Source organism: Apodemus sylvaticus, chromosome 5, assembly GCF_947179515.1.
Source record: "Apodemus sylvaticus chromosome 5, mApoSyl1.1, whole genome shotgun sequence".
Classification (NCBI taxonomy): Eukaryota; Metazoa; Chordata; class Mammalia; order Rodentia; family Muridae; genus Apodemus; species Apodemus sylvaticus.
This window is the reverse complement of record NC_067476.1, coordinates 46,829,315-46,855,555: the sequence shown is the minus strand read 5'-3', so window position 1 is coordinate 46,855,555 and position 26,241 is coordinate 46,829,315. Positions and strand designations below refer to the sequence as shown.

The window sequence follows — 26,241 nt, the reverse complement described above, 5'->3', positions numbered from 1 at the left end:
TATAAAGAAAAACTAAAACAAAGAGTGGATGTTTATGCCCACCAGTGATTAAAATTCAAACCTGTCACAATAAAAAAAGTACAATATTGACTATGAATTAACATTTAGGTTAAGAACATATGTATACAGATAGTGAATAAAATTGTAAAATGTGCAAGATTTATTATGGATGTAAAATAGTCACTTGTTTTTATCAATAATGTTGAAATTGGTATGACCTTAATGTAAATGACTACATAATTCTGATGAAACTTTAATTGTGCATCATAACCAAAACTTACCTTCTGCTGATTTTTTTTGCTTTTTATTTTATATTTATCTACTAGTTGAGATTTATAAAACTAGGGAAATATGGACCACCGTTTTCGAATTCGATGCGCATCCTTGGTAGTGCGTTGGTGACCCTGAGAGACTTGGTCCTGTTGCTCGGCATATTTGTTTACTTCTCTGCCGTGTTTGGCCTGAAGCTGTTCGGTCAAAGTTTCAAAGACTGTGTCTGCCGCATAGATCAAGACTGTCCACGCCCACGCTGGCACATGAGTGACTTCCTGCATGCCTACATGACCGTGTTCCGGATCCTCTGTGGAGAGTGGATAGAGACATTATGGGAGTGTATGGAGGTTGCAGGCCAGGCCTGGTGTATTCCTTTTTACATGATGGTCATTTTAATTGGAAATTTATTGGTAAATATTAGTTGCCTTTATTTTTTCTTAACAACAACTGTTTGTGTCTCAGACTAGAACTTTTAGAGGTCTGTTGTTTATCATATCAAACAAAACAAGCAAGATACATTAAACGTCGTTTTCCTTTTTTTTTTTTTTAAGATACTTTACCTCTTTGTGGCATTGGTGAGCTCTTTCAGTTCCTATGATGCTACAACGGAAATGAGCAAAGAAGCCAAAAACCTTCAGCTTGCCACGGCAAGGATAAAGGCGGGAATAAGCTCTGTGGTTCTTAAAATGTCGTGCACAGAAAGAAGTGTTCCTACAGAAGCAACAGACCAAACATGTGATCTAAGCGTTAAAGAGAATATTTCTGGCCATACTCTTTCTGAACTGAGCAACACCCAAACGTTCCTCGGATATAAGGACCAGAGCAGCGGCACTGAGAAAACTCCAATCACTGAGTCCGAGAGCCAGTCGCTGACTGCTAGTCCCAGTGCCTCAGAAACTGTGCCGATTGCTTCAGGAGAATCTGATGTAGAAAATGTGTGTAACAAGGAGACTCGGAGCAAGTCTGGGAATGGAGGCAGTAGAGAGGTAAGGTGTTCCTTTGTATTCAGTATTTAGTGTGGATTTGTGGCTTTGTTCAAAAGAAGTAAATCAATACTGATGTTACAGAGTTAAATTGTACATTTGATCCTAACTCCACCTTCCCTAACTCCTGGACTTCATAGTTTTGACCAAACTGCTTTAATGTCCAAACTTTTGTTTCTTCGTCGGAAAATGAAGATACATTTCTTTGTGAGAGAAGAAGTAAGAGATATTACCATAGTAGCACAGAGAATTTGCTTACACTAAAGTAATATTTGGGAAACATAAGATGGGTTAAATGTGAAATTCTGTAAATCAATAGGTAAACCTATTTGTGGTGATGAAAATCATCTTCTAAGCACATACATACCTTTGTAAAAATCAATGTGTATGATTGGGAGATTCAAATTCCTTGTGCATTATGGCTTTCAAAATGAGAGAATAGCTTAAAAGAGTGCAACATGATTCTTTTTTAGTTGCTAAGGATGAAAGCCCAGTCCATTTGTATCTTCTGAATGAGTCTAAAAAATAAAATAAAATAAAATAAAATAAAATAAAAGCCAAGCATTTGAATTGTTACTATTTAGTAACTTTATAAATTCCTGACTTAGAAAGAATAACAAATTTAAAAGGCTAGATATTGCTGTTCACTTAGCTTCTAAAATATTTAATGTTGTATCATTTCCACTTGGAAATAACAATGCATTATCAAAAGGTTTAGTAAAAGCCATTCTTACTATGTGATATACACTATGTGCTCCATCAGCTTCAAGCTCTGACTCTTATTGGACATCATCTCAAAGGCACGCGAGAAGGACAGATGATGTCTTTTCCATGTCCCCATTGTGCCTGGCATCTCGTTCCTCAAACCTCTGCTGGTTAGGCACATGTGGTCTGTTATAATGCCCCAAATATGTCTTCTGACACAAGTTCAGGATCAGTAACCAGTAGCTCCTCAGCCTCCCTCTGAGCGTGTCAATAGTCTTAGCTTTCTTTATCCTTAATGACAAGATGATGGGAATCCCTATTCCTCAGATATTCCCATATCTTTCTTCTCTGAAGACTCGGCTTTCATGCACCTCTCCATAAATCTTCCGTTTCACGTAGTGAATAGAACTGGGTTTTTTATTGTAAAATCTTGATAATATCATTAGAAATTCCAAAAGCACAAAACACAGAATAAAAGAACAATGAAAGATTTGATGTAAGTACTGAATTTCAGAATCTTTCAATAATATTGTGTGCTTATTGAAGCCTATATTTGGATAAATAGCTTTTCAAAGATTTATTCCTTCATGTATATGCTTAGTTATATATTTAATTAGGCATTTTGTTAATTATGTAGTCGAAGAATATTTAATTGGTCAAAAAATACAAAAATGAAGAATGAAAAACACTAATTTAAGAAATACATTCTTATTTATGCACATTCATCATTCCATTAAAATATCATGTATGTACATAAGACTGATCAATTTACATATCAAATTATGAAACTTTTAAAAAATTTAGTGTTATATCACAATACATTTTTCATAAAATTAAGTATCCTACTAAAATAATTCATAATTTATATTTTGAGTTCTATGTGATATAATTAAAAGTAAAGCTGTTGAAAGATCATATAAATACCATATGGACAAGTATTTGATAAAATCTATAGCAAGTATGCAAGTATTTATGTAAACAATACTCCTCTGCCCACTTTGTTTCTTTGCTTAAGCAACACATTTCACTGAGATGAGAACGGGCCATGTGAAAACTAAAGCAAAGAAAAGTTTCCATGGACTGATTGTGCATAAGACCACAAGGAATGACCAAATATCAATAAGTTCTTTTTCCAAAAATCTGCCTAAATAATCGTGTAGTAATAACATTTTTATATATTCGTGTGTGATTTGTCTAACTTAGGAAATATCTTTCGGTGCTACTGACTTATAGGATTCTGTTATATTTAAAGGATAGTATGTTTGTGTCCACTTCAAAGTAAACCAAAGTGTTTACCACATACGCAAAGCAATCAACACCTCAACTCGGCAGCCTTGAGCCTCAGTCATGAGCGATTGGTAATGATGAACCTCGCTATCCCCAGGATCTTCTGATGTGGCTTTGACCACTTGCCCCCATTCTGTGTGTACTCTTCCCTGTGTGTGCTTCTCTTTCCACATTATTATAACCTCATGTGCAAAACTGACAAGCCCAAAACTATCTGGATTGGATTAAGCAGTTATAATGAAATTTATTGTCTACTAAGTAATAGAATGAATTATTATGATGTATCTGCCTAATTAAAACAACACATATATGCCCCATTTGAATTGCCTTAAAACTCAGAACCCAATTATTTTATAAACAATAAGTAAAGTGTTTCATACCTAAACTTTAATTTTATCCAAAGTTATTTTCACTTAAGTATTTCAAAGTAACTTAACAAGCAAATCTATACATAGTGAATTTCATTTCAGGTCAGCCTCAACTACCTTGATGTCTCTTAACTTTGATAATATTTTTGTATATCATATTTACTTCTGAAAATGGAACAAACCTACAGTAAACAAGTTGAAGTTTGGCTGTAACTCTTTGTTGGGACTTTAAATTTTTTCTAGAAAATGAAGCAATCTAGTTCATCTGAGTGCAGCACAGTTGATATTGCTATTTCTGAAGAAGAAGAAATGATCTATGAACATGAAAAGTCGAAGCTTCGTAAAAATGGCAAGTGGCTGTTTCTTTAGTAACTATTCTAAAATAGACTATTTTTCTGAATTTCAATAATGATGGAATATTTACTCTGAAACTTAATTTTTAAAAAGTTACATACATGTTGAAATGCGTGCATATCAACATACCTATAAGTTAATAGATACATTAAGTATAAAGAAAAAATCATCTTTGGGAAGATAAAAAGAATCTGTTTGGTCCAGTATAATGTGGTAATTAAAAGCTGTCTCTGACATAAACAGCTTCATTTCATCTGTCTGTCTGTTTCTCTGTCCACTTACTATTCCCAGCACTGCCTTCTGATCTAAACAGTAATAAACTTCAGAAAATGGTTACAAAAATAAATTTATGTTTGTGGGGTAGGGTATCCATTTGTGTGTGCAATCCTAGATGATAACCTTTTCCAAAGAATAGCAGCACTCAGTAATGTCAGCACCAGCAGCATCCAACGCACTGACTCAGCCCGTAGAGATAGTGACTGACATAGTTGATACAGAAAGGAACTCTGAGAACTTGTGATTAGTGGAATAATATTGAGAGTTTACTCAGATGCACATTTCATGGTATAAATAATATTAATAATATATTGAAAGTTCTTATTTAATTGCATACTTGTAATTAACACAACTGAATAAATTATACTAGAGCAAGAAAGTTTAGATAAATTGAGACTAGACTATATTGATTGCAAGTAAAATAATTTCGACTTCATGAATTGCATTAATTTAATATTCTACATACTTCATACAAAAATAAAACATAATTGTATGTCTATATATTTATATAAGTTAGTACATGTAAAATATACAACTTCAATGAGATTTTAGCACACTACATATAGAATGTATACTTCTCAGTGATTTATATTTCAGATTTGTTTACTAGTAAGATTAATAAATTACTAAAGGTTAAGCCTTTTGAAATCATTGCAGTCATTAAATTACTAACTGCCAAAAATGCTCAATTGAAAGCTTTAAAATAAGAATATGTGTGGCCCAAAATATGGCTCAGAGTGAATATGATATGAATAGAGTGCTTGCTATACAATCCAGGAGGATGAAAGTTTGAATCCCAAGCATCCACATAAAAGCTAAGTCTGGCAGTCATGCCTATAATCCCTGTGTTGGTGAAGCAGACAAGGTGGATCCAGGAACCTGCTGTCCAGCCAGTCTACTGGAAATAGTGTGTTCCATGTTCAGTGAGAGACCTCTCTCAAAACATAGATGTTGAAGCAATTAAGAAAGTTATCCCTGCATCAACTTCGCAAGAACCCACATGGGCAAGTGCACCCCTACACACACACACACACACACACACACACACACCACACACACACACACACACACACACACACAAACCTTTCAGCAACTTGAATTCAAGGACATGAATCAACTAAGACAATGGTTGAAATAAATCCCGTTTTTAGTAAAGAAGCACATTCTATCATTAAAAGCATACTAAAATTTTTTTTAATATCATCCTATGCCTGCACCCATTTTTTCACACACTCCAATAATCATTGATGTACTAAGCTACAAATTTGTGCTAACTCTCTGATAAGAAGTCAGGCTTCGTACAGCTATATGTACTCAACCCATGAAGTACTTGGATTCCTGCCTACCTCTGTAAATTGTCTTGCTTAGGTTCTCCATTTCTATGCTACTTAAAAATCAATTCCAGGAAAATTGTGTTGACTTACTATTATATATGTCAATATAAGTAATTGTGTCTTAATGATTATACCAAGTATTCAAAACATGATTGACAAGCTATCACACATGTGTGCACATCTGAAGGTAGCATTAGTGAACTGGTTTCATTCACATTAGTTCTTTTTCCTCTAGGAAAAGGACATTTTGTTCTTTTGCCTTGTACATTTCATTTCTTCCCCTTCCAAACCCACAAGTTCAGTTCTTCTCATTTCCTCACTGATCACAGACCACTGAGTGGTGGTAAATAGCCAAATGTCTGTGAATCACAGAGCATCTGTCTCAGAATCAGTAAGTAGGTCATCAGTAAAGCATCTAAAATTGAGATGTTTATCCTTTGTGAGTTTCCTAAATGGGTGTCTCTAATAGTTCCATTCTTGGCAGGTTATGAACGCAAATCTTCAACTGGTCAAGTCAGTAGAGAATCTAGGAATGGAAAGATTTGGAAGAACATCAGGAAAACTTGCTGCAAGATAGTAGAGAACAGTTGGTTTGAGTGTTTCATTGGCCTGGTCACTCTGCTCTGCACAGGCACTCTGGTGAGCCCTCAGCCTCAGGAAATGTCATGAGAAAATACTATTTGAGACTAGCAATTCAGATTATCAGTATGCCAAATGACTTTACCCAGAATGCTCAATATAGCACCAGAGTTCATTCTCTGTACTCTGTTAGAATTAGAAAGTACATCATGCCTTATTAGAAACATTGTTTACAGATGATTAGATAGTAAATTTAATATCAATGGTATTTTAAGTTATTTAAATTTTATCAATGGTGTATTTATGGTAAACTTTATAATATATACAACTGTTTAATATTGATATTTAAGTAACAAAATTAAAAACAATAATTTCAAAATGTACAGATTGTAATGGGAAAAGAGAGTGAAAATATATACTTGGTTCTACTGATTAGGGACTGATTAGGGGACATATTGAAGTTGTACTCATTAATAGATTCAACAATTTAACACCCCCAAATTGGTATATAATATTTTTCTAATATTGTGGGAAAAGTCACTGAAAATTGGTGTCTGGGAATAAACAAATGAATAAGTCCAGGTAGCTGTGACATGATTGCTAACAAAGATCACAAGTCTCCAAACATATTCTGACTAAACACATTAAATTTCTCTGTGGGTAGCCATCCATTTGTGGATTTCTTCCTCACTTTATACATTCTTTTTGATCTTCATAAAATTCTTCCAATAGGTTGTACATATGTGTTTCCTCCCCATTCCTTTTGGTGTATAGCAAATCACTTTGCAATGATGATGTAAGTGTCAGTCACCCCTGTTTGCCTGGTAAATACTTTCTTTTTTTAATCTATAATTTCTTGCTACAAGCACTCCAAATGTCAGTCAAATGCCATCTCGGCTTGTATGGAATACCTACTACGACATGCAGTGTTCTATTCTGTGCAGGAACAAACACCTACCAAGTCAATTATCTTATAGGTGAGGGTATAGAAGGCTTGGACATCCCCCAGGAGGATGGCTAGGTGCTCCTTGAAGTTTCTTTCTCCATCACAAGTTCCTTTTGAAGATACCATATTATCTTCCTATGGCTCAAATGGGCAGGCTACAAAGAATGTAGTTAAAATTTTAGATCACCCCTCTTTCACTAGCTCCAACTGAAAAGAAATGAGTAATTCAAGTCACCTTATAAATAGGTTAGACCAGTACTCTCAAGCACAGAATTTTGCCTTTGGGCCTGAAGTGCTCCAGCGAGCATTGTCTTTTCTTAATAGCAAAAAGTGCATTTTTCCCCAAGCATCTTTTCAATCTGTCATTCCTTGTTTATGTACAATATTCAGTTACAGGACATCATAATATAACAGGTTAAGTTGGGGTGCATCTTTGTATCACTGCAAAGTGACTCCATAGCAATGTATCTGTCCTTTTACTTAGCCATGTGCCCTGGTTCTTGATTCAATGGCCATCTGAATAATGGTCCCTAATTGTGTCCATATGATAAGGCCCAGATCTCTTCTCACTTAAATAACAAAAGGTCCCTGACAATGTGACTAAATTCAGGATCTTGAAGAGAGCCGATGATCCTAGGTTCTCCATATGAATCAGAATTAAGCACCATGGTCCTTATAGACACAGGATGCAAGAATTAAAACCAAAGCACTATTGAAGGATAAGAAAGCACTATTAAATGAAGATGGAAGTAGAGATTGTAGTGGCATGCCTTCAAGATGAAAGATGTCACAAGACCAGAGAAAAACAAAGAAAATTCACTCTCCAGATACTGATTTTCATATAAAATAATTACAGGTATCATATTTCAAGACTTATAAGAACATAAATTTATTACTTCTCAGACAGCAAATTGCAGTGATCTTTACACCAACTACGTGAGCACACTAAATATTCCCTTAGGATTCATTCCCAATTCTATTCTCCCAATTCTTACAATATCCTACATGTGGGCCATGCTTTCAGAATGTAACAATTCTTTCCTTTACTAATCCCCTAGCTACTTGAAAAAGGCTTTGGTTTGTACTAATGGCCTCCAGGAAGTAGGTAAAATTAGATCTTTTAAAGGGTGTCCTTTTAAAAAAGATACCTTACTTATTGAAAAATTTGTCATGGTCCTCAAGCAGAAACAGATTTAGTGAATATTACAAAATTACTCTGTAGTTCAAAAATACTTCAGAATCCCACCTTGAGTGGGAAAAATGGTTGTCTCTCATATATATGTGTATGTCCAATGGCAGCTGATTGAGATATGTCCTTGTAATAGTTAAAATACTGTCTTTAAATTGAGGGGTTCCTGTTTGACCAAGTTGTTTTGCTAGCAAGTTTCAGTCATGTTACCTAGAAACATTCTTTGTTTCTGTGGAATTACATTTGATCAGTATAGAGAGCTTCAGATAACAATTGTAGAATCATCTGTACTACTCAATAAGTACTGTAAAAAGTAGGTGTCATGATATATATTGGGTGCAATTCATTGCAATTATTTCACTTGTTAATTCTTTGGGCTTCGCTTGTTATATTCTTGCTGATGGATGGTGGATTTTTGTTTCATGGTCTTGGCAAACTGTGCTTGCGTGCTTTCACTGATCTTAGAAGCTATGCAGGGTCAGTCCAGGTTAGTGCTAAGATGGAAAACACTTTGTCTATTAGGTACTACGTATAAAAAAATATGTGTAAAATTACCCTGCTACAGTTCATTTTTTTTAGATATCTTAGTGATATTTTTCAAAGTATGTTTATACACAACCTGCTATTACCTATACACAGGGATGTGTGAAAGACACACAGTTTTCACTATGAAATGTCCTTCATCATTTTCTTTTTTGTGTCTCATCAGATTTGAAGTTGAATTTGATCCCATATAATCAGAGTTCCTAGAATATTTTGTATATTACCATGTAAAATTTTAATTACAGGCTCTTGAAGACATATATATTGATCAGAGAAAAACCATTAAAATCTTACTGGAATATGCGGACATGATATTTGCATACATCTTCATTCTGGAGATGCTTCTCAAGTGGGTGGCTTATGGCTTTAAAGCCTTTTTCTCTAACAACTGGTACAAGCTGGACTTCATGGTCGTTATTGTATGTATTTTTTCCTTTTTCACATTTATTTATTTATTCTTTAATCTGTTTTTTTACAGTCCATATTTATCCCCCTCCCGGTCCATCCTTCAACTGTTCCACATCCCACACCTCCTCCCTCCTCCATCTCCAAGAGAATGTCCCTACCCCTACCCCACCAGTCCTCCCCACTACCAGGGGCCCACAGTCTCTCAGGTGCATCTTCTCTGACTGAGTCAAGACCTGAATGTCCTCTGCTGTATATATATGTGTCAGGGACCTCATATAAGCTGGTATATGCTGCCTGGTTGGTGCCTCAGTGTCTGAGAGATCCCAGGGTCCAGATTAGTTGAGACTGCTGGTTTTGCTATAGGGTGACCCTCATCCTCAGCTTCTTCCTGCATTTCATACTGCAACCACAGGGTTATCAAACATATTTTAAGCACTATTCTCCTCTGTTCATTTTCACTCTTTGACGTTATTGCTCTCTCTTCAATTTATACAACCTTCACACAAACATCTCATTTTCTACATTTCCGCATCTGTAATATTTAATGTCTGATCATACCCTGTCAATGCACAATTTAGCACATCCAATATTTTAATTCTAGATTATTACAATAATTCACACATTGAATAACTGATAACAGAACAGTTTATTGAATAATAATGTAAAAAAATCACCAAAAATCTTTAAATTATATTGATTTACATTTAAACAATGTATCCACAATCTGAATATTTATTGGCATGAAAACCATCCTTACAGTATCAGAGTTTCTCTTATCGATCATTGGGTAGACTTCATGCTAACATTCCTGTTCTTGCTGAGATGCGGCTTCTGTTATTTTTCTGCACAGAACCAAGAAGAAAAAGACAAAAGTGGATGTCAGTAAATGCACTTCTCTTCATGGAACCCTATAACAATCTATCCTCCTCAGAGCAAAAGCCAACCTTATAATTAAAAGTATCTCTTGATGGGGTGGTGGTGGTGCAAGCCTTTAGTTCCAGCTCCCAGGAGGTGGAGGCAGATGGATCTCTGTGTGTTTGAGACCAACCTAATGTGATGAGATCTGCCACTCTACTTCTCACCCACCCCCATTCTCTACCCCTGCCAATTCAGTAGATGATCTACTAGCACTGGCTTTTGAAGCACTTCAAAATAGTCAGTATGACTTATTGCCTCAATAGTCACTCTATCATCTGGTTTGCAAGTGTTTGTTATAGCTGAAATGAAACCTTTGAAGTCCCATCATCCTGTGCTTCCTAATAAAATCTACAACCACGCCAGTATTTTCTTGTCATCTTCCTTCACTTCCATAATGCCTATGGATATTATGTAATTTATTCACTTTCTGGTTTATATTTATGGATATTATATATTAATATAGTATATAATATAATAAATTATAATATATAATTAATAAAATATATAATATAAATATATAATATAAATATATAATATAAATATAGTATATGATATATTATAATATAATTATATATAATATAATATGATATATAATATGTGTTAATATATTAATGCCTATGGATATTATATATAATTTATTCACTTGCTGGCAAGTATACTTTGACTTCCCATACTTAAAGATAAATTTTATTAGGACAGAGATTTTCTGAACATTATTCTTCCCGCCTTCAAGACATATCATATAGCTTATAATGTTTTCCCAATGAAAAAATGATTATCTATACTATGAACAACTATGGAGGCTTTTCTGCACATAATTAATGACTTGCAGTAGGTGACCTCTATCTTCTAAGTCAAATGTTATCATTAGACTACTCCATAAGAGATCCCAAAGGACACTGCAGCTCTTCTCAATGCTCTTTGCATCTCCATCTCTGTATGCTTATGTGATGATCATATTAACTCTTCTTTGTACATATCTGCAGGTGTTTTGTCTTAGCTTAATAGGCAAAACTCGGAAAGATCTGAACCCTCTTATGTCCATAAAGTTCCTTCGAGCACTAAGAGTTCTGTCTCAGTTTGAAAGAATGAAGGTAAGATAGATTTAATATTTAGCTGTGAGTTTTCCTAGAAAAATCTAGTGGTTTCCTAGAAACCACTAGATTTCCATGAATTAACAAGCTTTGTTCTTGCTGTAAATGGTTATTTTTAAACAAATAGCATATCTTCCAGTACATAGAAATAGAAAAGCTTTTGCTAGTCACACTTTTAGTGTTTTTTGGAAACTATGGCTAATAAGATATGAAAACTAACAAAAGTAAAGACAAGTAAAAGATGAGAGGTTAAATACAGTTTCAGAAACAATATATGTCTTACTCTCATATATGTATATATTTGTATATTAAAATTGTATTCTATTTTATATATAATATATAAATGTGTATGCATATATGGGGGAATATCAGGAAAACACCAGCTTCTCAACTATTTTAGTATTTCAATTAACTGTAAATTAATTTTATTAATGTATTTTGATCATATTTATCAGCAAATTACCTTTAACTTCTCCCAGATCAAGTCCCACCTTCTTATATCTCATACCAATATCATGTTTTCTTTCCCTGTTTTATTTAATGCTCATTGGTTCTAGTATGTACTGACCATATACTTCTGGGTGTGAGAAATCTACTGGAATATAGTTGATCCAATGGAGCCATACCCTCAAAGAACAGTGAGTCTCACTCACAGAAGCCATTACTATTCATGGCTCTTCAGCTGGGAATAGGGTCTCAGGAACTCCTTTCAACTCCATGCTGAAATATTGACTTGTTTAATCTGTGTAGGTAACCACGGGTTCTGTCAGTTCATGAGTGCAGGTGTTTGTCATGTCTAAAATACACTGTTTAAACCTGGTCATTTCTAACCTGTGTCTCTGACAATTTTTCTGCCCCTTATTCTGCCATGGTCTGAACCTTAGGGAGAAAGAATGATTTAAATGTTCCATTTTTGTCTGAGCACTTATTCATGCTCTTGACTTTCACATATTTTCTGCATTAACCATTTCCCAATGCAGAAAGGAACATCTGATGATGTCTAAGAATTACACTAATCTACAGGAAGATAAACACAAATTGATGAAATAGTTTGGTACCATGACCATTTATCAAAATAATAGCAGTAAATGTATACCTAGGACTTGTTAACTCCCAAACCATGTTTTTTTTTAAACCAGTTATGCAGTACCAAGCAAGAATCTTTTTTCCTCCTGAGTAGGACACCTTATATCCAACCAAAAATCAGATACTTATTCTCATCACATTTGCAGCTGTTTCACCTTGAACATATCTTATCTCAGCAGTAGTTATTGCAGTTCATAGCTTTCACAGCTGAGGAAGACATTGGAAGACTTTCCCAACACCAGCAGTCTACCTAGCACATTGTGGTATTAGGAAAGCTAATATGGAAGCAGTTTCCTCGTCAGTACCAGGCTGATTTCTCCAGATTCTGTGATCAATGTGTATGGTGTCTTCAGCAATAAGGTCTTATCATCAATTCTGTTAAAAGACCAAAGCAATGAGAGTACTCCCTATTTTACTGGGGACCTTGGGGTCATCTCTGACCAACAACTCAAGGGGGTATTGCACACTTGCCATAGTCTTTTTATTTAGCAATCTAAGGCTTTGGAATGATTTGCATTCCCTATGCAGGGTGTCTTCAATCTCACATACACACATACACACAACACACACATTCATACATACTTATACACTACATGTATATACATGTATGCATACATCATATATATGAAGCTTATGAAATAGTAGGCTTCCATAGGCTTTAGAAATGTCTTTCATGTTAGTTGTTCCTCCCCCCAGTTCCTATCTGTGCCCCACCCAAATTAGACCTTGTTCCTCTTTATTCTTCTACTGTCTTTTATATCACCAGTGTTCTATTCTCCCCATAAGATCATTATCCTCCTTTGCCACCAATGGTCCCTTTTCAGTTCAAAGTAAACACATTAACACAATGATTAAATGCTAAGATCACATACGAATGATATGTAACATGCAGGTTGGTATTTCTGTGTCTCAGTTAACTTGTTAATAGCACAATCCATTTATATAGACATTCCATAATTTCAATTTTCTTTACATCTGAATAAAGCGTTGTATATAGACCACATTTTAATTATCCATTCATTAGTTGACAGACATTTATGCTTTTTCCATGTTCAAACTAAACTAGGGTAGTATGCATATCATTTACTAAATAAAGTGAGCCTTGCTTTTTTATAAATAAATTCACTTAAAGTCACACATCACACACAGTAAATTCTTAATTGTGCTTTCTCCCCATGTGGATGCTAAAGACTTCCCTGAACAATATAAAGATAACCAATGAGTTCAACTATATAAATGCCCAAATACATACAATATCAGCAAAAGTCCTGTGGCTTCATTTTACAGTTACAGCAAAGTAATCAAAAATATACCTTAAATCAAAATGCTAATCCAAGAACATTAATTCATGGCCCATAAGCAAAGAAGTATAGAAAAGATATAAGTATAATAATGATCAGAAGAGAAAACAAAAAATATTTAGACTGATGATGGAAAACAGAATTGTCAGTGCTTCCAGGGTGAAAAGGAAATAAAAATATAAATTCCTAGGAAGAGCAAAGCAGACTGCTACCGTTTGAAAGGATTCTGTTGGGTATAGCAAGCAGTTTGATTTTGATGCAAAAGTATCGGGACAGTAAGAATGAGATGTTGAAGGGAGATGAGAAAAGGAAGACAGTGACTGCAAACTGTGGCTGTGGCTTGCATCCAACGGGAGTGGATTCATTTCTCCAACCTCTCACCCAGCCTGGCTCATTAGGAGCATAGCTCAGTGCAGAGAGCAGAGTCTGAGTTAGAGCTGCCTCGTTACCTGGGCCAATCTATTGCTTTACCTTTGTTAATACATCCATCGCTGCTTCATATTTCCTGTGCCTTTCCTTTATTGTCTCCTTTGCAAGTCCATCCATCCTTCCAAAGCTCATGACCCTCATCACAAGTCACTTCTTCTCCTATGCGCTATCCCTTTTATATATTTACACATAATCTAATTCATGAACTGAGTTTATGTTATCTTAGCCTTTTAAGATAGTATAGAATTAACCGAAATAAAGATTTAGTGGAGCATTTAAACTAGTCAGTTCTGTTGCCTGTTATTGATGTGGCAAATTTTTAAAGGAATATTGACTTATAGTACACTTTTTTATTAAAAGTGAATGACTTATGTGACTTTCAGGGAGTGGGGGGCCAGAAGGGGGGATATCATTTGAAATGTAAATAAAAAATATATTGAATAAAAAAAAGAAAAAAAAGAAAAGAATGCAACTGAAGGATAGAACCTTCATGTGAAACGGAAGGAGGGCAGGGAGAGGTAGGCTGAGAGTTAAAGAATTTAGCAGAATAGGGTGAAGAGTGGAAGGCAAGAGGAGGACATAGTGGCTGCTTGGATATATATGATATATGGATATATGTTATATATGAATATATATGATTTATGTATATATGAAAAAGCTTTATGGAATCCTGCTAGTTAGTAATATAACTTCAAAATAAAGTGACAATGACAAAAACAACAGCAACAATAACAACAACAGATTCCAATGAACTTACCCTGTATGGCTGAACAATGTTCCTTCTAGAAGACATGGGTTATTAATTGAAAATCAAACTACTGGGCATGTGATACCTCTCTATGAGTTACTGGTCACAGAGACCCTTAAGGTCTCCAAAATAACACAGGCTGGGGCTGTTGATTTTTGTAATCTATAACAACTTCATGATAAGACTTCATTGTTGAGAATGCCACAGTTTTTCTACAGGACATAGAGAAATAAGTCACTCCTAAACTAACCTGGAATTGAACTCCTTGCTGGCTAGCTTCCATAGTGTCAGTGCTATGAAGACTGGTGGATAACTTGATGCTATGTGTGTGTTAGCAGAGCTGATAACTTATTGGGCTATCAAAAACAAAAAGAATCCGGGGAGCTGGAGGGGAGAAAAATGGGCTTAGTACAACTATATCTGATGGTATACAAGTATAAAATTTTTAATAATAAAGATATTTCTAAAGTGTGATTTAAAAAAAAGTGAATGACTGTCGAATTAGTTCCACTACTTGAATATTAAGTATTCAAACTCTATATATGACTCAATATGTTACTATATCAATTAGTACTTTTAATCTGATTAGAAATTAAAATGGTTTTCTTTTCTTACCTAAAATGCTCCTTTTCTTACACTCCAGGTGGTCGTGAGAGCTTTGATAAAAACCACATTACCCACTGTGGGTGTGTTGCTGGTCTGCCTAATGATCTGGCTGCTTTTCAGTGTTATTGGAGTGCATTTATTTGCTGGGAAGTTCTATGAATGCATTGACCCAACAAGGGGAGAAAGATTCTCTGTATTTGAAGTTATGAATAAGAGTCAGTGTGAAAACCTGGTATTTAATGAATCTATGCCATGGGAGAATGCAAAATTGAACTTTGATAATGTTGGAAATGGTTTTCTTTCTTTATTCCAAGTAGTGAGTATACTTTATTTCACCTATTTAAAATTAAATTCATATTCAAGTTATAGTCCAAGCTTGCATCTAGAACAGAATATTGATAATGAACAGATTTGGTTATAAAATAGCTGTGTGACTATTAACTGATAGTCACACCTTTTTTACAAGATGCAGGCTGTTCTAGGCTTCTTTGAAGATCCAGTGAGGTAGAGTCTCTTATGGGAGAAGCAAGTGGGGTGACAGTGCAGACACAGGAGAGGAAATGCCCAGACTTGACGATCTCCACCCTTGCTCACAGGCTCACAGCCCTTCAGTCTGGCTTGGATAGTTATTGTCTTTACATCACTTAAAATGCTGAGCGATGGTTATTCTTATATCCAGCAGATATGCAGGGTCCACCATCCGAATCACATGAATATGACAAGTACAGCTTTGATGCCTATTAACATGTAGTTAAAATTTTAATATCAGTTTCCTTTGTCTCTCTTTGTCTATTGAAACCATATTAAGTATTTTATGAATTTTAAATGAATGAGGTTAAAAATAACAATCTGACAATAAATGCTTTAAATATCTTAATTGCACAGTATATTGAAGTGCGGCCAACCCTACCATTCAGTGTTTTAGAGTACTAAACAAAAATGAATTAAGGTTTGCTTTTTATTCACCATAAAAAGTTTTCTATAAGATTCACATATGTTTTACTTTCAACAGGCAACATTTAATGGATGGATCAGCATTATGAATTCAGCAATTGATTCTGTTGGTGTAAGTATCTGACATTCCCAATGTCATTGTCAAAGTGATAATTTAAGCATGGGTTTCAATAGTAATTTATGTAGTTTAAATCACTTATTTTTTTCACATACGGTATTTCATTGGCCCTGAATTTCCTTCCAAAAACAAATATAAAAATCAAGGCTTGGTTAATCCGATTGAAGGATTATCATCTTGTTAAACCATAACTAAGCCAAGTAAACACCTGTAACGTCTCAAATGAGCATAGCACCAAGAAGCCAGGAAAGCATTTACTTCAGTTATCAGAACCGGTGTTCTTGTCATCATTTGTCTTCCAAGTCTTGTATTTTAAAAAGTTAGTATCTACACTTTACTAATATTTTTTGCATTTTATTTCAGGTAAATATGCAGCCTAGTTTCGAGCACAACCTGTACATGTACACTTACTTTATCATCTTCGTTATGTTTGGATTATTTATCCCTCTATGTATGCTGATTGGTGTTATTGTTAGTAATTTCAACAAGCAGAAAATTAAGATAAGTATAAATAATCTTTCTGCATGCTTAAAATCAGTCTTTACAAAATATTCCTAGGATTGTCTGTATGGTGTAATGTCAGTTCTACATGGTACAAATGAAATAGAGCAATAATTAATGCTGTGTACTTTGTAAATATTACCAAAAAGTGCCCCCCTTATTGTATCGGCAATATTCAAAGTACGTTCAAACAAGAGGTAATGGTAAAACACTTTTGCATTTATGTTTGTTTGCAAATAATAGTGTAATTAAAACCAAATAACAAAATTTTACTGCGTCTATACACACATGTATATGTTCAGAAAAAAATTTATTCGTTAAATAAGGTATCACTCACTATTCCTTGAAGTAGGCACATGATAAATTCAAGGCATTTTTACAGTATAATCATAGTAGTTTTTGCAGTTAGGCACAGGATGTAAATGATGACATATAGAAATTAAATGTATTTTAAATTTGATAATTTACAGACAATTAAATCTTTCTGCTACACATAAAATTATTGTGTTCTAATTGGTTCAGAATGACTCAATTTTAAGACACTTGTGCTTCCATCCACAGGTATCATCAATCCTGTTCAGTGTATGTGTGTGTGTGTGTGTGTGTGTGTGTGTGTGTGTGTGTGTGTGTGTATGTGTGTTTGTATATGTGTGTAGGTGCAGATATATGTATATATAAGTGGATATCCACATATAAACCAAAGGTCAACTTAAGGTTTCATTCCAGAGGTGTGACATTTACCCTTTCATTTGTTTGCTTGCTTGGGACAACTTCTTTTAGTAGCCATTGACCTAGAGCTCATCAAGTCGTCTAGTCTGGCTAGCCAGTGCACTCCAGGGATCTGTCTGACTCTGTCTCACCAGCCTTAAAATCCCCTGTGAGGTCATCATGCAGGACCTTTACCTGTGTTCTGAAAATCAAATTCAGTTCCACTTGCTTGCAAGGCTAGCACACTGTCATCAGACATCTCCCTAGCCCCAGAAGAGTTCTGTACTTCAATATACTCTAAGCCTCCAGAGTCATAAGCATAGGTACAGTCTAAGTTAGAGAGTGCCTTTTTAAGTAAAGAAAGCCATACCTCATAAATCCAAGCCATGTGAATGCTTAACAGTACAGTCCTCTATGCAAGGAATGCAGAAAGCCAAGGGATGATGTATGATTTAACTTGATGCTGTAGCATCCTAGGATTGTTAGCTTCTGGGCTTCATAATGGTGATTCATGTCATTTCTAGTTCTGATTATTATTGGAACATAAGCAATTACTATTTCACAAATAGACACTCTACACATTAGATATTCTGTATGAGATACACAAATTAGCACTAGAAACAAAAAGACAGCTCTAGAAAGTGCTGTTCAATAAATGCGATATACTTCCAGAATTAATTTTTTAATGTTATGAATGCACTTGTAAAATATGGTCATATTTTAAATTCATAAAAATGCAAAAACTATTTAATTCTAATTTTAATTACCTTTGCTTGGTAACAGACACAAACCATATCCACTAAATTCAGTTTGTCATGATAGCCTCTCATGTCTTCCACTATGTCTCCTTGTCTGTCTAACTGAAAAGAAAAACATGCAATAAAGATGGTTGATTATCATATACTCAGTGTATTTAATATGGATTTTTATATAGAAATATGAAAACTTGATTGTACAAAGAATAAAGTCTAGTTTTCTAAAGTGCACATGCATAAATGGAAGAATTTGGGTGAAATGCAATTTTCATATCTTTTTATGTATTTATTTTTTACCAGGGAGGATCAAATATCTTTATAACAGTAAAACAGAAAAAACAGTACCGGGCACTGAAGAAGCTCTTATATGCAGACTCTCAAAAACCAGCACCCCGCCCAATAGTAAGAAAATATAATTTTATATCTCAAAAAGTGTTCATTTTATTCAAGCTTGGAATGTAACTTCATGGCAGAATGGTTGCCTAACAAATCCAAGGTCCTAAGTTCAATCCCTAGCCCCTGAAATAAATAATAAATATCTTTTAAAAAAACTAAATATAAAGTATCTAATTATACTTTATAAGTAACATAAATGTGTTTTTCTATTATTATTTTTAAAATATGTTTGTTGTAATTAAACATGCCTGTAATCCCAGAAGGTGGGAAGAGGAGACAGGAGTATTAGGAAGCAATGGCTGGTCTTCACTCTGTGTGGAGGGTCAGGGCGATCGACTGCTTCTTAACAACTACAAAGTACACTCTTTGACAAAGGATTCGAGTGCTGTCTTTGTGTTATTTTAGGATGGAAGCTGTAGAATCCAGTAAGTATGCTTACAAGTATATAAACAGCTTGTTAATAGACATTGCCCTTTTCTTCACCTACAGAACAAGTTCCAAGGCTTCATTTTTGATCTAGTAACACATCGTGTCTTTAATGTTATCATCATACTTCTTATCTGTTTCCAAGCAACAACCATTATGATACAAAACGATGAGCAGAGTCCACAAATGGAAGCTGCTGTCTTCTGGATGAACTCCATTTTTGTCATGCTGTTCACTCTGGAATGCATACTGAAGCTCACTGCCTTCCACTGCCACTACTTCACCAGTGCATGGAATGTTCATGACTTCATGGTGGTCATTTTCTCCATTACAGGTAGGGTTGGCAGTTGTCATTTTTCCTTTCTAGTATTAAGTTTGTCACAATATATACCAAGACAGTGATCTTGAAGAAGCAAAATAATGAGACCATTTTCTTTCCCAAAAGATAGATCACTATTGGCAATATATATGTATATCACTATTTTTTAGATAATAAAATATACTTTATGTATTTAGAAACTTAAGTGTTGTAAATACATGAAATGTGCTTGGTTATCTGTAATCTGTAACATTCTAGGACACCGTGAGAAGGAGCACTATGTATTAAAATGCATAACTTTTAAAGTTCACTAAGATTCCTTATTTTTAAGTATTTTTAAATGTTCCTTATCTTCTCAGCATTAACATTTTTGTATTCAAAGGTATTTGTTACCAGTCTCTGAATTTATCTATGGTTTTCTCTTACTTGAGTAACTTTACATTTGTTGACAAATACATTATCCTCTTGCTAAATAGTTAGAACTCTGCATATTAAGGTTAGGAAAATTTCTATATACATATCATTTAAAGACTATCAGGGCATACATATGCAAAGCAGAACTTTGTCATATGTGCTAAAGCACAGAGTACCATAGCATACGGCAAAGAAAAGAGGACCTTATCAGTAACTGGGAGTCCCCAGTGGAGGAGTTAAAGAAAGGATTGAGGGAGCTGAAGGGGTTTGCAACCCCATAGGAAGAACAGCAATATCATCCAACCAGACCACCCAGAACACCCAGGGACTAAACCACAAACCAAAGAGGGACCCAGAGACCCATGACTCTAGTCTCAAATGTAGCAGAGGATTGCCTTATCTGGCATCAATGGGACGGAATCGACTTGGACCTGTGGAGGATCAATGACCCAATGTAGTGGAAGTAGGCATGAATGGGTGGGTGAGCACCCTCATAGAAGCAGGAGGTGTGGAGATGAGGTGGGGGTTTGTGGAGAAGAAACAGGGAAAGCAGATAACATTTGAAATGTAAAGAAAATATCCAAGAAAAGAAAAGGAAATAGAAAGAAGCACATTTAAGCAGAGACCTACTGGGTAATGGCATATCCAGGCAATAGATTTAGAGCAAAATTATATCAGGAATAAAGACTTTTTTTAGTGTTTGCTTCTGTACAAACAAGCTATGAACTCCATGAGAGTAAGGAGCATTTAAAAATCAAAGATGTCAATGCCTGCACTTAAGGCTCAGGGATTATTGCAGAAAGGAGTCAGGTAGGAAGGATGTAAGAGCCAGGGAACCAGGGAAACTGCTGTGAGATTGTGTCTCCTAAGAATGTGAGAAGCTACACCCATGAAGTCTCACCAATGTGGCTGTATAAACATTAGGCGAAAAAGGATGATAGATATGATACAAGGAAAGCCCAGGATATCTCTACCATACACAAATAACTACAGGAAGCAAAGAATGTTGTGAGTGGGAGAAATAATCTTTCCAGGGAAAAGCAAATCCAATTGGATATCCCATGCCAAATGGTCAACCCTGAAAACATATATATATATATATATATATATATATATATATATATATATATATACACACATATATAACATAACACAGAATTGGCAGGTTGTATTTACATATTAAGGAACAAATGTTTGCCTGTGTTTATGCATATAATGTATATATACATTGTTACATATATACATGTATAAATATATGTACATAACAGCAATTAATGTAAAAAGAAACCATAAAATTAAAAGGGAGGAAGGGTATATGGAAAGGTTTAGATGAAAGGAACGAAAGGGAATCTGGTGGGATTATATTATTATAATCTCAAAAAGTAGAAAAAATTCAAAGTTGATTATATCAACCAGAAATTTGTTAAGAGAAAATGTATATAAACTACCTGCCTACTATGAGTTCAGAAATTTTACTCTTTCAGTAGAATAGTGAATTCATGTCACTGATTATTGAAAGAAAACTATAAGCTTGATAGAAAGTATATGGAGATAGGAAGAGGCAACAGGAAAGCAACAAGTGAATTATAGACCTACAGGGACTGAGGAAGGAGTTAGAGTGAGCAGGAATAACAGAAGCAGTCATAGAGAAGGCAATTAAACTCGAACTTCCAATCTTCTGAGGCAATCATCTGGCCAAGGCACTGATGTAGTCAACTGAACTAAAATAATGAGCGTTACTAAGTTGAGATGGTTAAAGACTGAAGAAGATACTGAGGTGAACAAGGAGACCATGAGCCACTTGCTAAGTCTTCAACAATGTGTAGGTGATGAGGGCAGTGTGAATCACAGAGCAAGTGAATGATAAGAAAGAATTGAGTTAGACAGATAATCCATAAATGTGTCATATCTTTAAATAAAAAATGATTGGACACAATGTGCTCAGGAGTCTCCCTGGAAAGTTACAAGGATACATATGCTGCCCTTTTGCCTTAGAAATGTACAGTGGGAGAGAATATGCACTCTGAACTTTAAAGTGTTATGTGGAAAATAATGTCATCAGCAGAGTCAGAGTTTAGATAAGTGGTTTAATTTCCTGGTAGTGAGCATGAGGATGCATCTTATTATCCATCTTTTTATATTTACATGATGCATTGTGAAGGTATTGGATATTAGTGAGACTGTGGAAAATTCCTCAATCCAACAATGTTAGAAATACTTTGAGTATTGACCTATAATGTGGATCTGGTCATCTGTGATTTCAAAACTACTTTAAAATAATAGCACAGAAGAATTCTATTCTAAATTTTAGTACACAACCTGATCATTGATACAATTAATAGTTAACTAAACAAATGTTCAATATGCCATTCCATGAGATAGGTTAAGTGATCGAGTAATAGTAGAGTCATGAACAATACAAAACTAGATCACTTGCAAAATTAATTTTATTCTCTATATACAGTCGCATTTTGACAATTTTGTTTCTTCCTTGTATTTCTGTCACACAAGGACTGCTGGTACCTTTGACAATTGGACAATACTTTGTGCCTCCTTCACTTGTGCAGCTGATACTTCTCTCTCGTGTCATCCACATCCTGCGTCCTGGGAAAGGACCAAAGGTGTTCCATGATCTGATGCTCCCCTTGATGCTGTCACTCCCAGCATTGCTGAACATTAGTCTTCTCATCTTCCTGGTCATGTTCATCTACGCCATCTTTGGAATGTACAATTTTGCCTACGTGAAGAAAGAAGCTGGAATGAATGATGTGTCCAACTTTGAGACCTTTGGAAGCAGTATGCTCTGTCTCTTTCAAGTTACAACCTTTTCTGGTTGGGATGGGATGCTGGATGCCATTTTCATCAGTCAGTGGTCTGACTGCGATCCTGATAAAATTAATCCAGGGACTCAGGTCAGGGGAGATTGTGGGAGCCCTTCCGTTGGGATTTTTTATTTTGTCAGTTACATCCTCATATCATGGTTGATCATTGTTAACATGTACATTGTTTTGATCATGGAGTTCTTAAGTATTCCTTCTAAGAAAAAAGCCAGGACCTTGAGTGAAGATGACTTTAGGAGATTCTTCCAGGTATGGAACAGGTTTGACCCTGATAGGACACAGTACATAGATTCTAGCAAGCTTTCTGATTTTGCAGCTGCTCTCGATCCTCCACTTTTCATGGCAAAACCAAACAAGGGCCAGCTTGTGGCCATGGATCTCCCCATGGCTGCAGGAGACAGAATCCATTGCCTTGACATTTTACTTGCCTTTACGAAAAGAGTAATGGGAAAGGATGAGAGGGTGGAGAAGATCCTTTCAGAGATAGAATCAGGGTTCATGTTAGCGAACCCTTTCAAAATCACATATGAGCCAATTACAACTACTTTGAAACGCAAACAAGAGGCAGTTTCAGCAACCATCATCCAGCGAGCGTACAAAAGTTACCGCCTAAGGCAAAATGACAAGAATGTATCAGATATCCCCTCAATAGATGAGGACAGAGAGGATCTTACTTCTAAAGGTGTTCGCTCTGGCAAAATTGAGGAGAAGGCGTCTGTTCAGACCCAGATCTGATGGCACTTCCTGTTTCTACTTTCTTTACATGTTTCCCCAAACTCTAAATGCTTAACGAAGGTGGAGATCAGAGACTAGACGTAATGATCACATCTGTGTTCCCACACATCTCCATGACAAGCTCAGCTTTTTGTCTAGTCATCCAATGCATCAGGAAAGACAGCAGCCCAGCCTTGCTGCAGGTAGCTACACTGTTGCCATTTAGCTATTTAAAATGTTTCTACTTGGCTTGTCTAGCATCGCCTCTAGGGGAAGATGTGTAGGAGAAAAGGGGAAGGAAGGGAAATCAATCTCAACAGCTAAACAGTTTTCTTTATATATTTTATATGTAATTTTAGAGCTCAGGTCACCATCCTTGGGGTTTTGTTGCTGATATGAGATGCTTCCTTAAAGTGTGATTGTGCTTCAGAAAAAGAGAAGCACAGAAGGACCGCATTAACTCACAAACATGCATAAATGCTGGGAGTGGGAGGGGGCAGAAAGTGCAGGTGTTCAGAAAGTGCCTTTCAGTTCAGTCCTGGGCTAAATTACAATATCTATTGTTTAACTGAAACCCTACTCCCCCTCCCCCCCCTTTTTTTTTGCTTTCTTCCTGTTGCCTTTTTGTGTTTTCTTTCCTCTTGCGTTTGTTTGCTTGCTTTGTTTTGTTGCTTTCTTTAGTTTTGGATAGTAGATGCCGACATTGTTGCATTGCTCCTGGTTCCTCAAGGCTAGGCAATCTCTCCATGAGCTCTAGCTCAGCAACAACTGAGATTTCCAGAGCAAGAAGCATAGATGAAACCACACTTAATATGACTACATTTTCTGTATTTGATTCACATTTATATATTTTTAAAAGTATACATTTACTAAGAGGATAAAATAGAGATAAATGTTAATGGACTGAAGCTTTACCTTATTCTAAAAACTAATGTATTTTTTACTGCTTTATCTATAGCAGGTGCATGCTGTCATTTAAATTAGAAGAGTGGAGGGCAACCAGCATGTTTAGGGATTTTTCAGTGCCCTGACCCTTAATTAGGAAACTGGCCACTTGAAAGTTCTTTCCATTGCACTTTGTATTTCTTGTAACTTAAAGAAAAAGGCGATCCTTCAGACAATAGGGGTTATGAATTAACAGGTGAAACTTAGGTTGGTATTTTATAACATCATTATATACAAATTAGTTTTAGTGATCACATATATTTTACTTTATTTGTTTTATATCTTGTCATACATATAAGTACTCATGCAAATGTTTTATATTTGAGAATCTATAAAATAACAGACATTAGTTTTAACTACTGGTATTATTTTTGTTAATATAAATAGCTTTGATTTCTTGACAAAATTGTTGATGCCCATCCATGTAGTTTGAGAATCTGATATTTTCTCCATTTGTATAAAAACTGATTTCCCTGTGTGTATGACGTCCTCCAGAATTAAAAAGAAAATATATATACATATATTTATATATTCTACTGATTTAGAATATATATATATTCAACTAACTTAGATAAGAAGCTTTAAATGGGTTTTATGAAACTCAATGCCATTATCTCCTAGAGATTGTATTTTATAATGGACGCATGGACTTGAGCCTTAACTCCTATAATCTACTTCTGATCCTCAGAAACTCAATGACTTTACCAACTTGACTTGGGTGATCACTTAAATAAATGAAATTTTAGAGTCTGGGGGGGTTGGTTAATTGTTGGTTGGTTGGTTTGTTGGTTGGTTGGTTTTTATTAAAGTATTTCCCCTTCACTGTTCACTCTCTGTCATATGATAAAGACAAGAGAAGCATGGGAGATTTAACTGTTGACATGATGACAGCTTCCCTGTTACCTCAATATCTCAGTTTTCCAACTTCTGGGAATGCCTTAATGAGGAAAGTGCTACAGAGAGTAAGACTAAATCATGACTTGCTTCCATAAATCCCATTAAGACAACATACTGGGATGGAAAATCATTTTGCTGTTATTTATAAAGAATGTCAAGCAATAGCCATTGAAAAAGTAGAAAGTTTCATTTCTGATCGACTGTTGCTGAATGTCCTCCTTTTGAAATCCCACAGAAAATAATAAACATAACCTGTTAAACATACTTGGTCTTTGTTTTCATATTATTATTTTGTAAGCCACGTTGGCAAATATGAATTGTTAATTTTTAAAACAATATTTACACAGAAATCTGTTCATGTGTTCATCATCATAACCCAAGAGTGAGAATTGTTAGGCTGCCTGTGGATCTCTGAAGCTTACATATCAGTATATGATCAGCTAGCAAATCTATGAAAGAGCAAGTTAGGATGTTAATAGCACTCATGTTGACTTGGAGATTCATTTGGGTATTAGCATCGTTGCCAAATTTAGTCTTCTGTTCCACTAATAAAGCATGGATATCAGTTTTTGGTAGAGGCTAACCAATTCTAAGAGCTTTGCATACAATATTTTTTCCATTGGTTTTCTCATTTCTTTTCCTCACTTTTGTTGATTTCTACTATTGTATTGTAGAAATCCTATTTCTATATCCTATTGTTAGGATTTCCTTCTTTCTATTGTTCCATTCTTCATCTTCAATTTTATATAATAGAAAATTAAGTTGTTAGTTTTCATATTCCTTCATGATTAATATGTCTTAAAAAACAATTTCTATATTTATTTGTG

At 35.1% G+C, this 26,241-nt stretch overlaps 1 protein-coding gene across 1 annotated transcript in view; it reads left to right on the top strand.

Annotated features, from left to right (window-relative positions):
- Scn7a (sodium voltage-gated channel alpha subunit 7) overlaps nt 1-25,678 on the top strand; it is an 89,114-nt gene extending 63,436 nt beyond the window's left edge. Inside the window, exons 14-25 of the mRNA XM_052182618.1 lie at nt 327-683; nt 825-1,259; nt 3,860-3,965; nt 6,065-6,219; nt 9,083-9,256; nt 11,150-11,257; nt 15,465-15,743; nt 16,440-16,493; nt 16,863-17,000; nt 18,761-18,865; nt 19,349-19,619; nt 22,530-25,678. Of these exons, the coding sequence (XP_052038578.1) occupies nt 327-683; nt 825-1,259; nt 3,860-3,965; nt 6,065-6,219; nt 9,083-9,256; nt 11,150-11,257; nt 15,465-15,743; nt 16,440-16,493; nt 16,863-17,000; nt 18,761-18,865; nt 19,349-19,619; nt 22,530-23,593 (3,246 nt within the window). The 3' untranslated portion in view covers nt 23,594-25,678. The remainder of the gene's footprint in view (nt 1-326; nt 684-824; nt 1,260-3,859; nt 3,966-6,064; nt 6,220-9,082; nt 9,257-11,149; nt 11,258-15,464; nt 15,744-16,439; nt 16,494-16,862; nt 17,001-18,760; nt 18,866-19,348; nt 19,620-22,529) is intronic.
- The last annotated feature ends 563 nt before the right edge of the window (nt 25,679-26,241 follow it).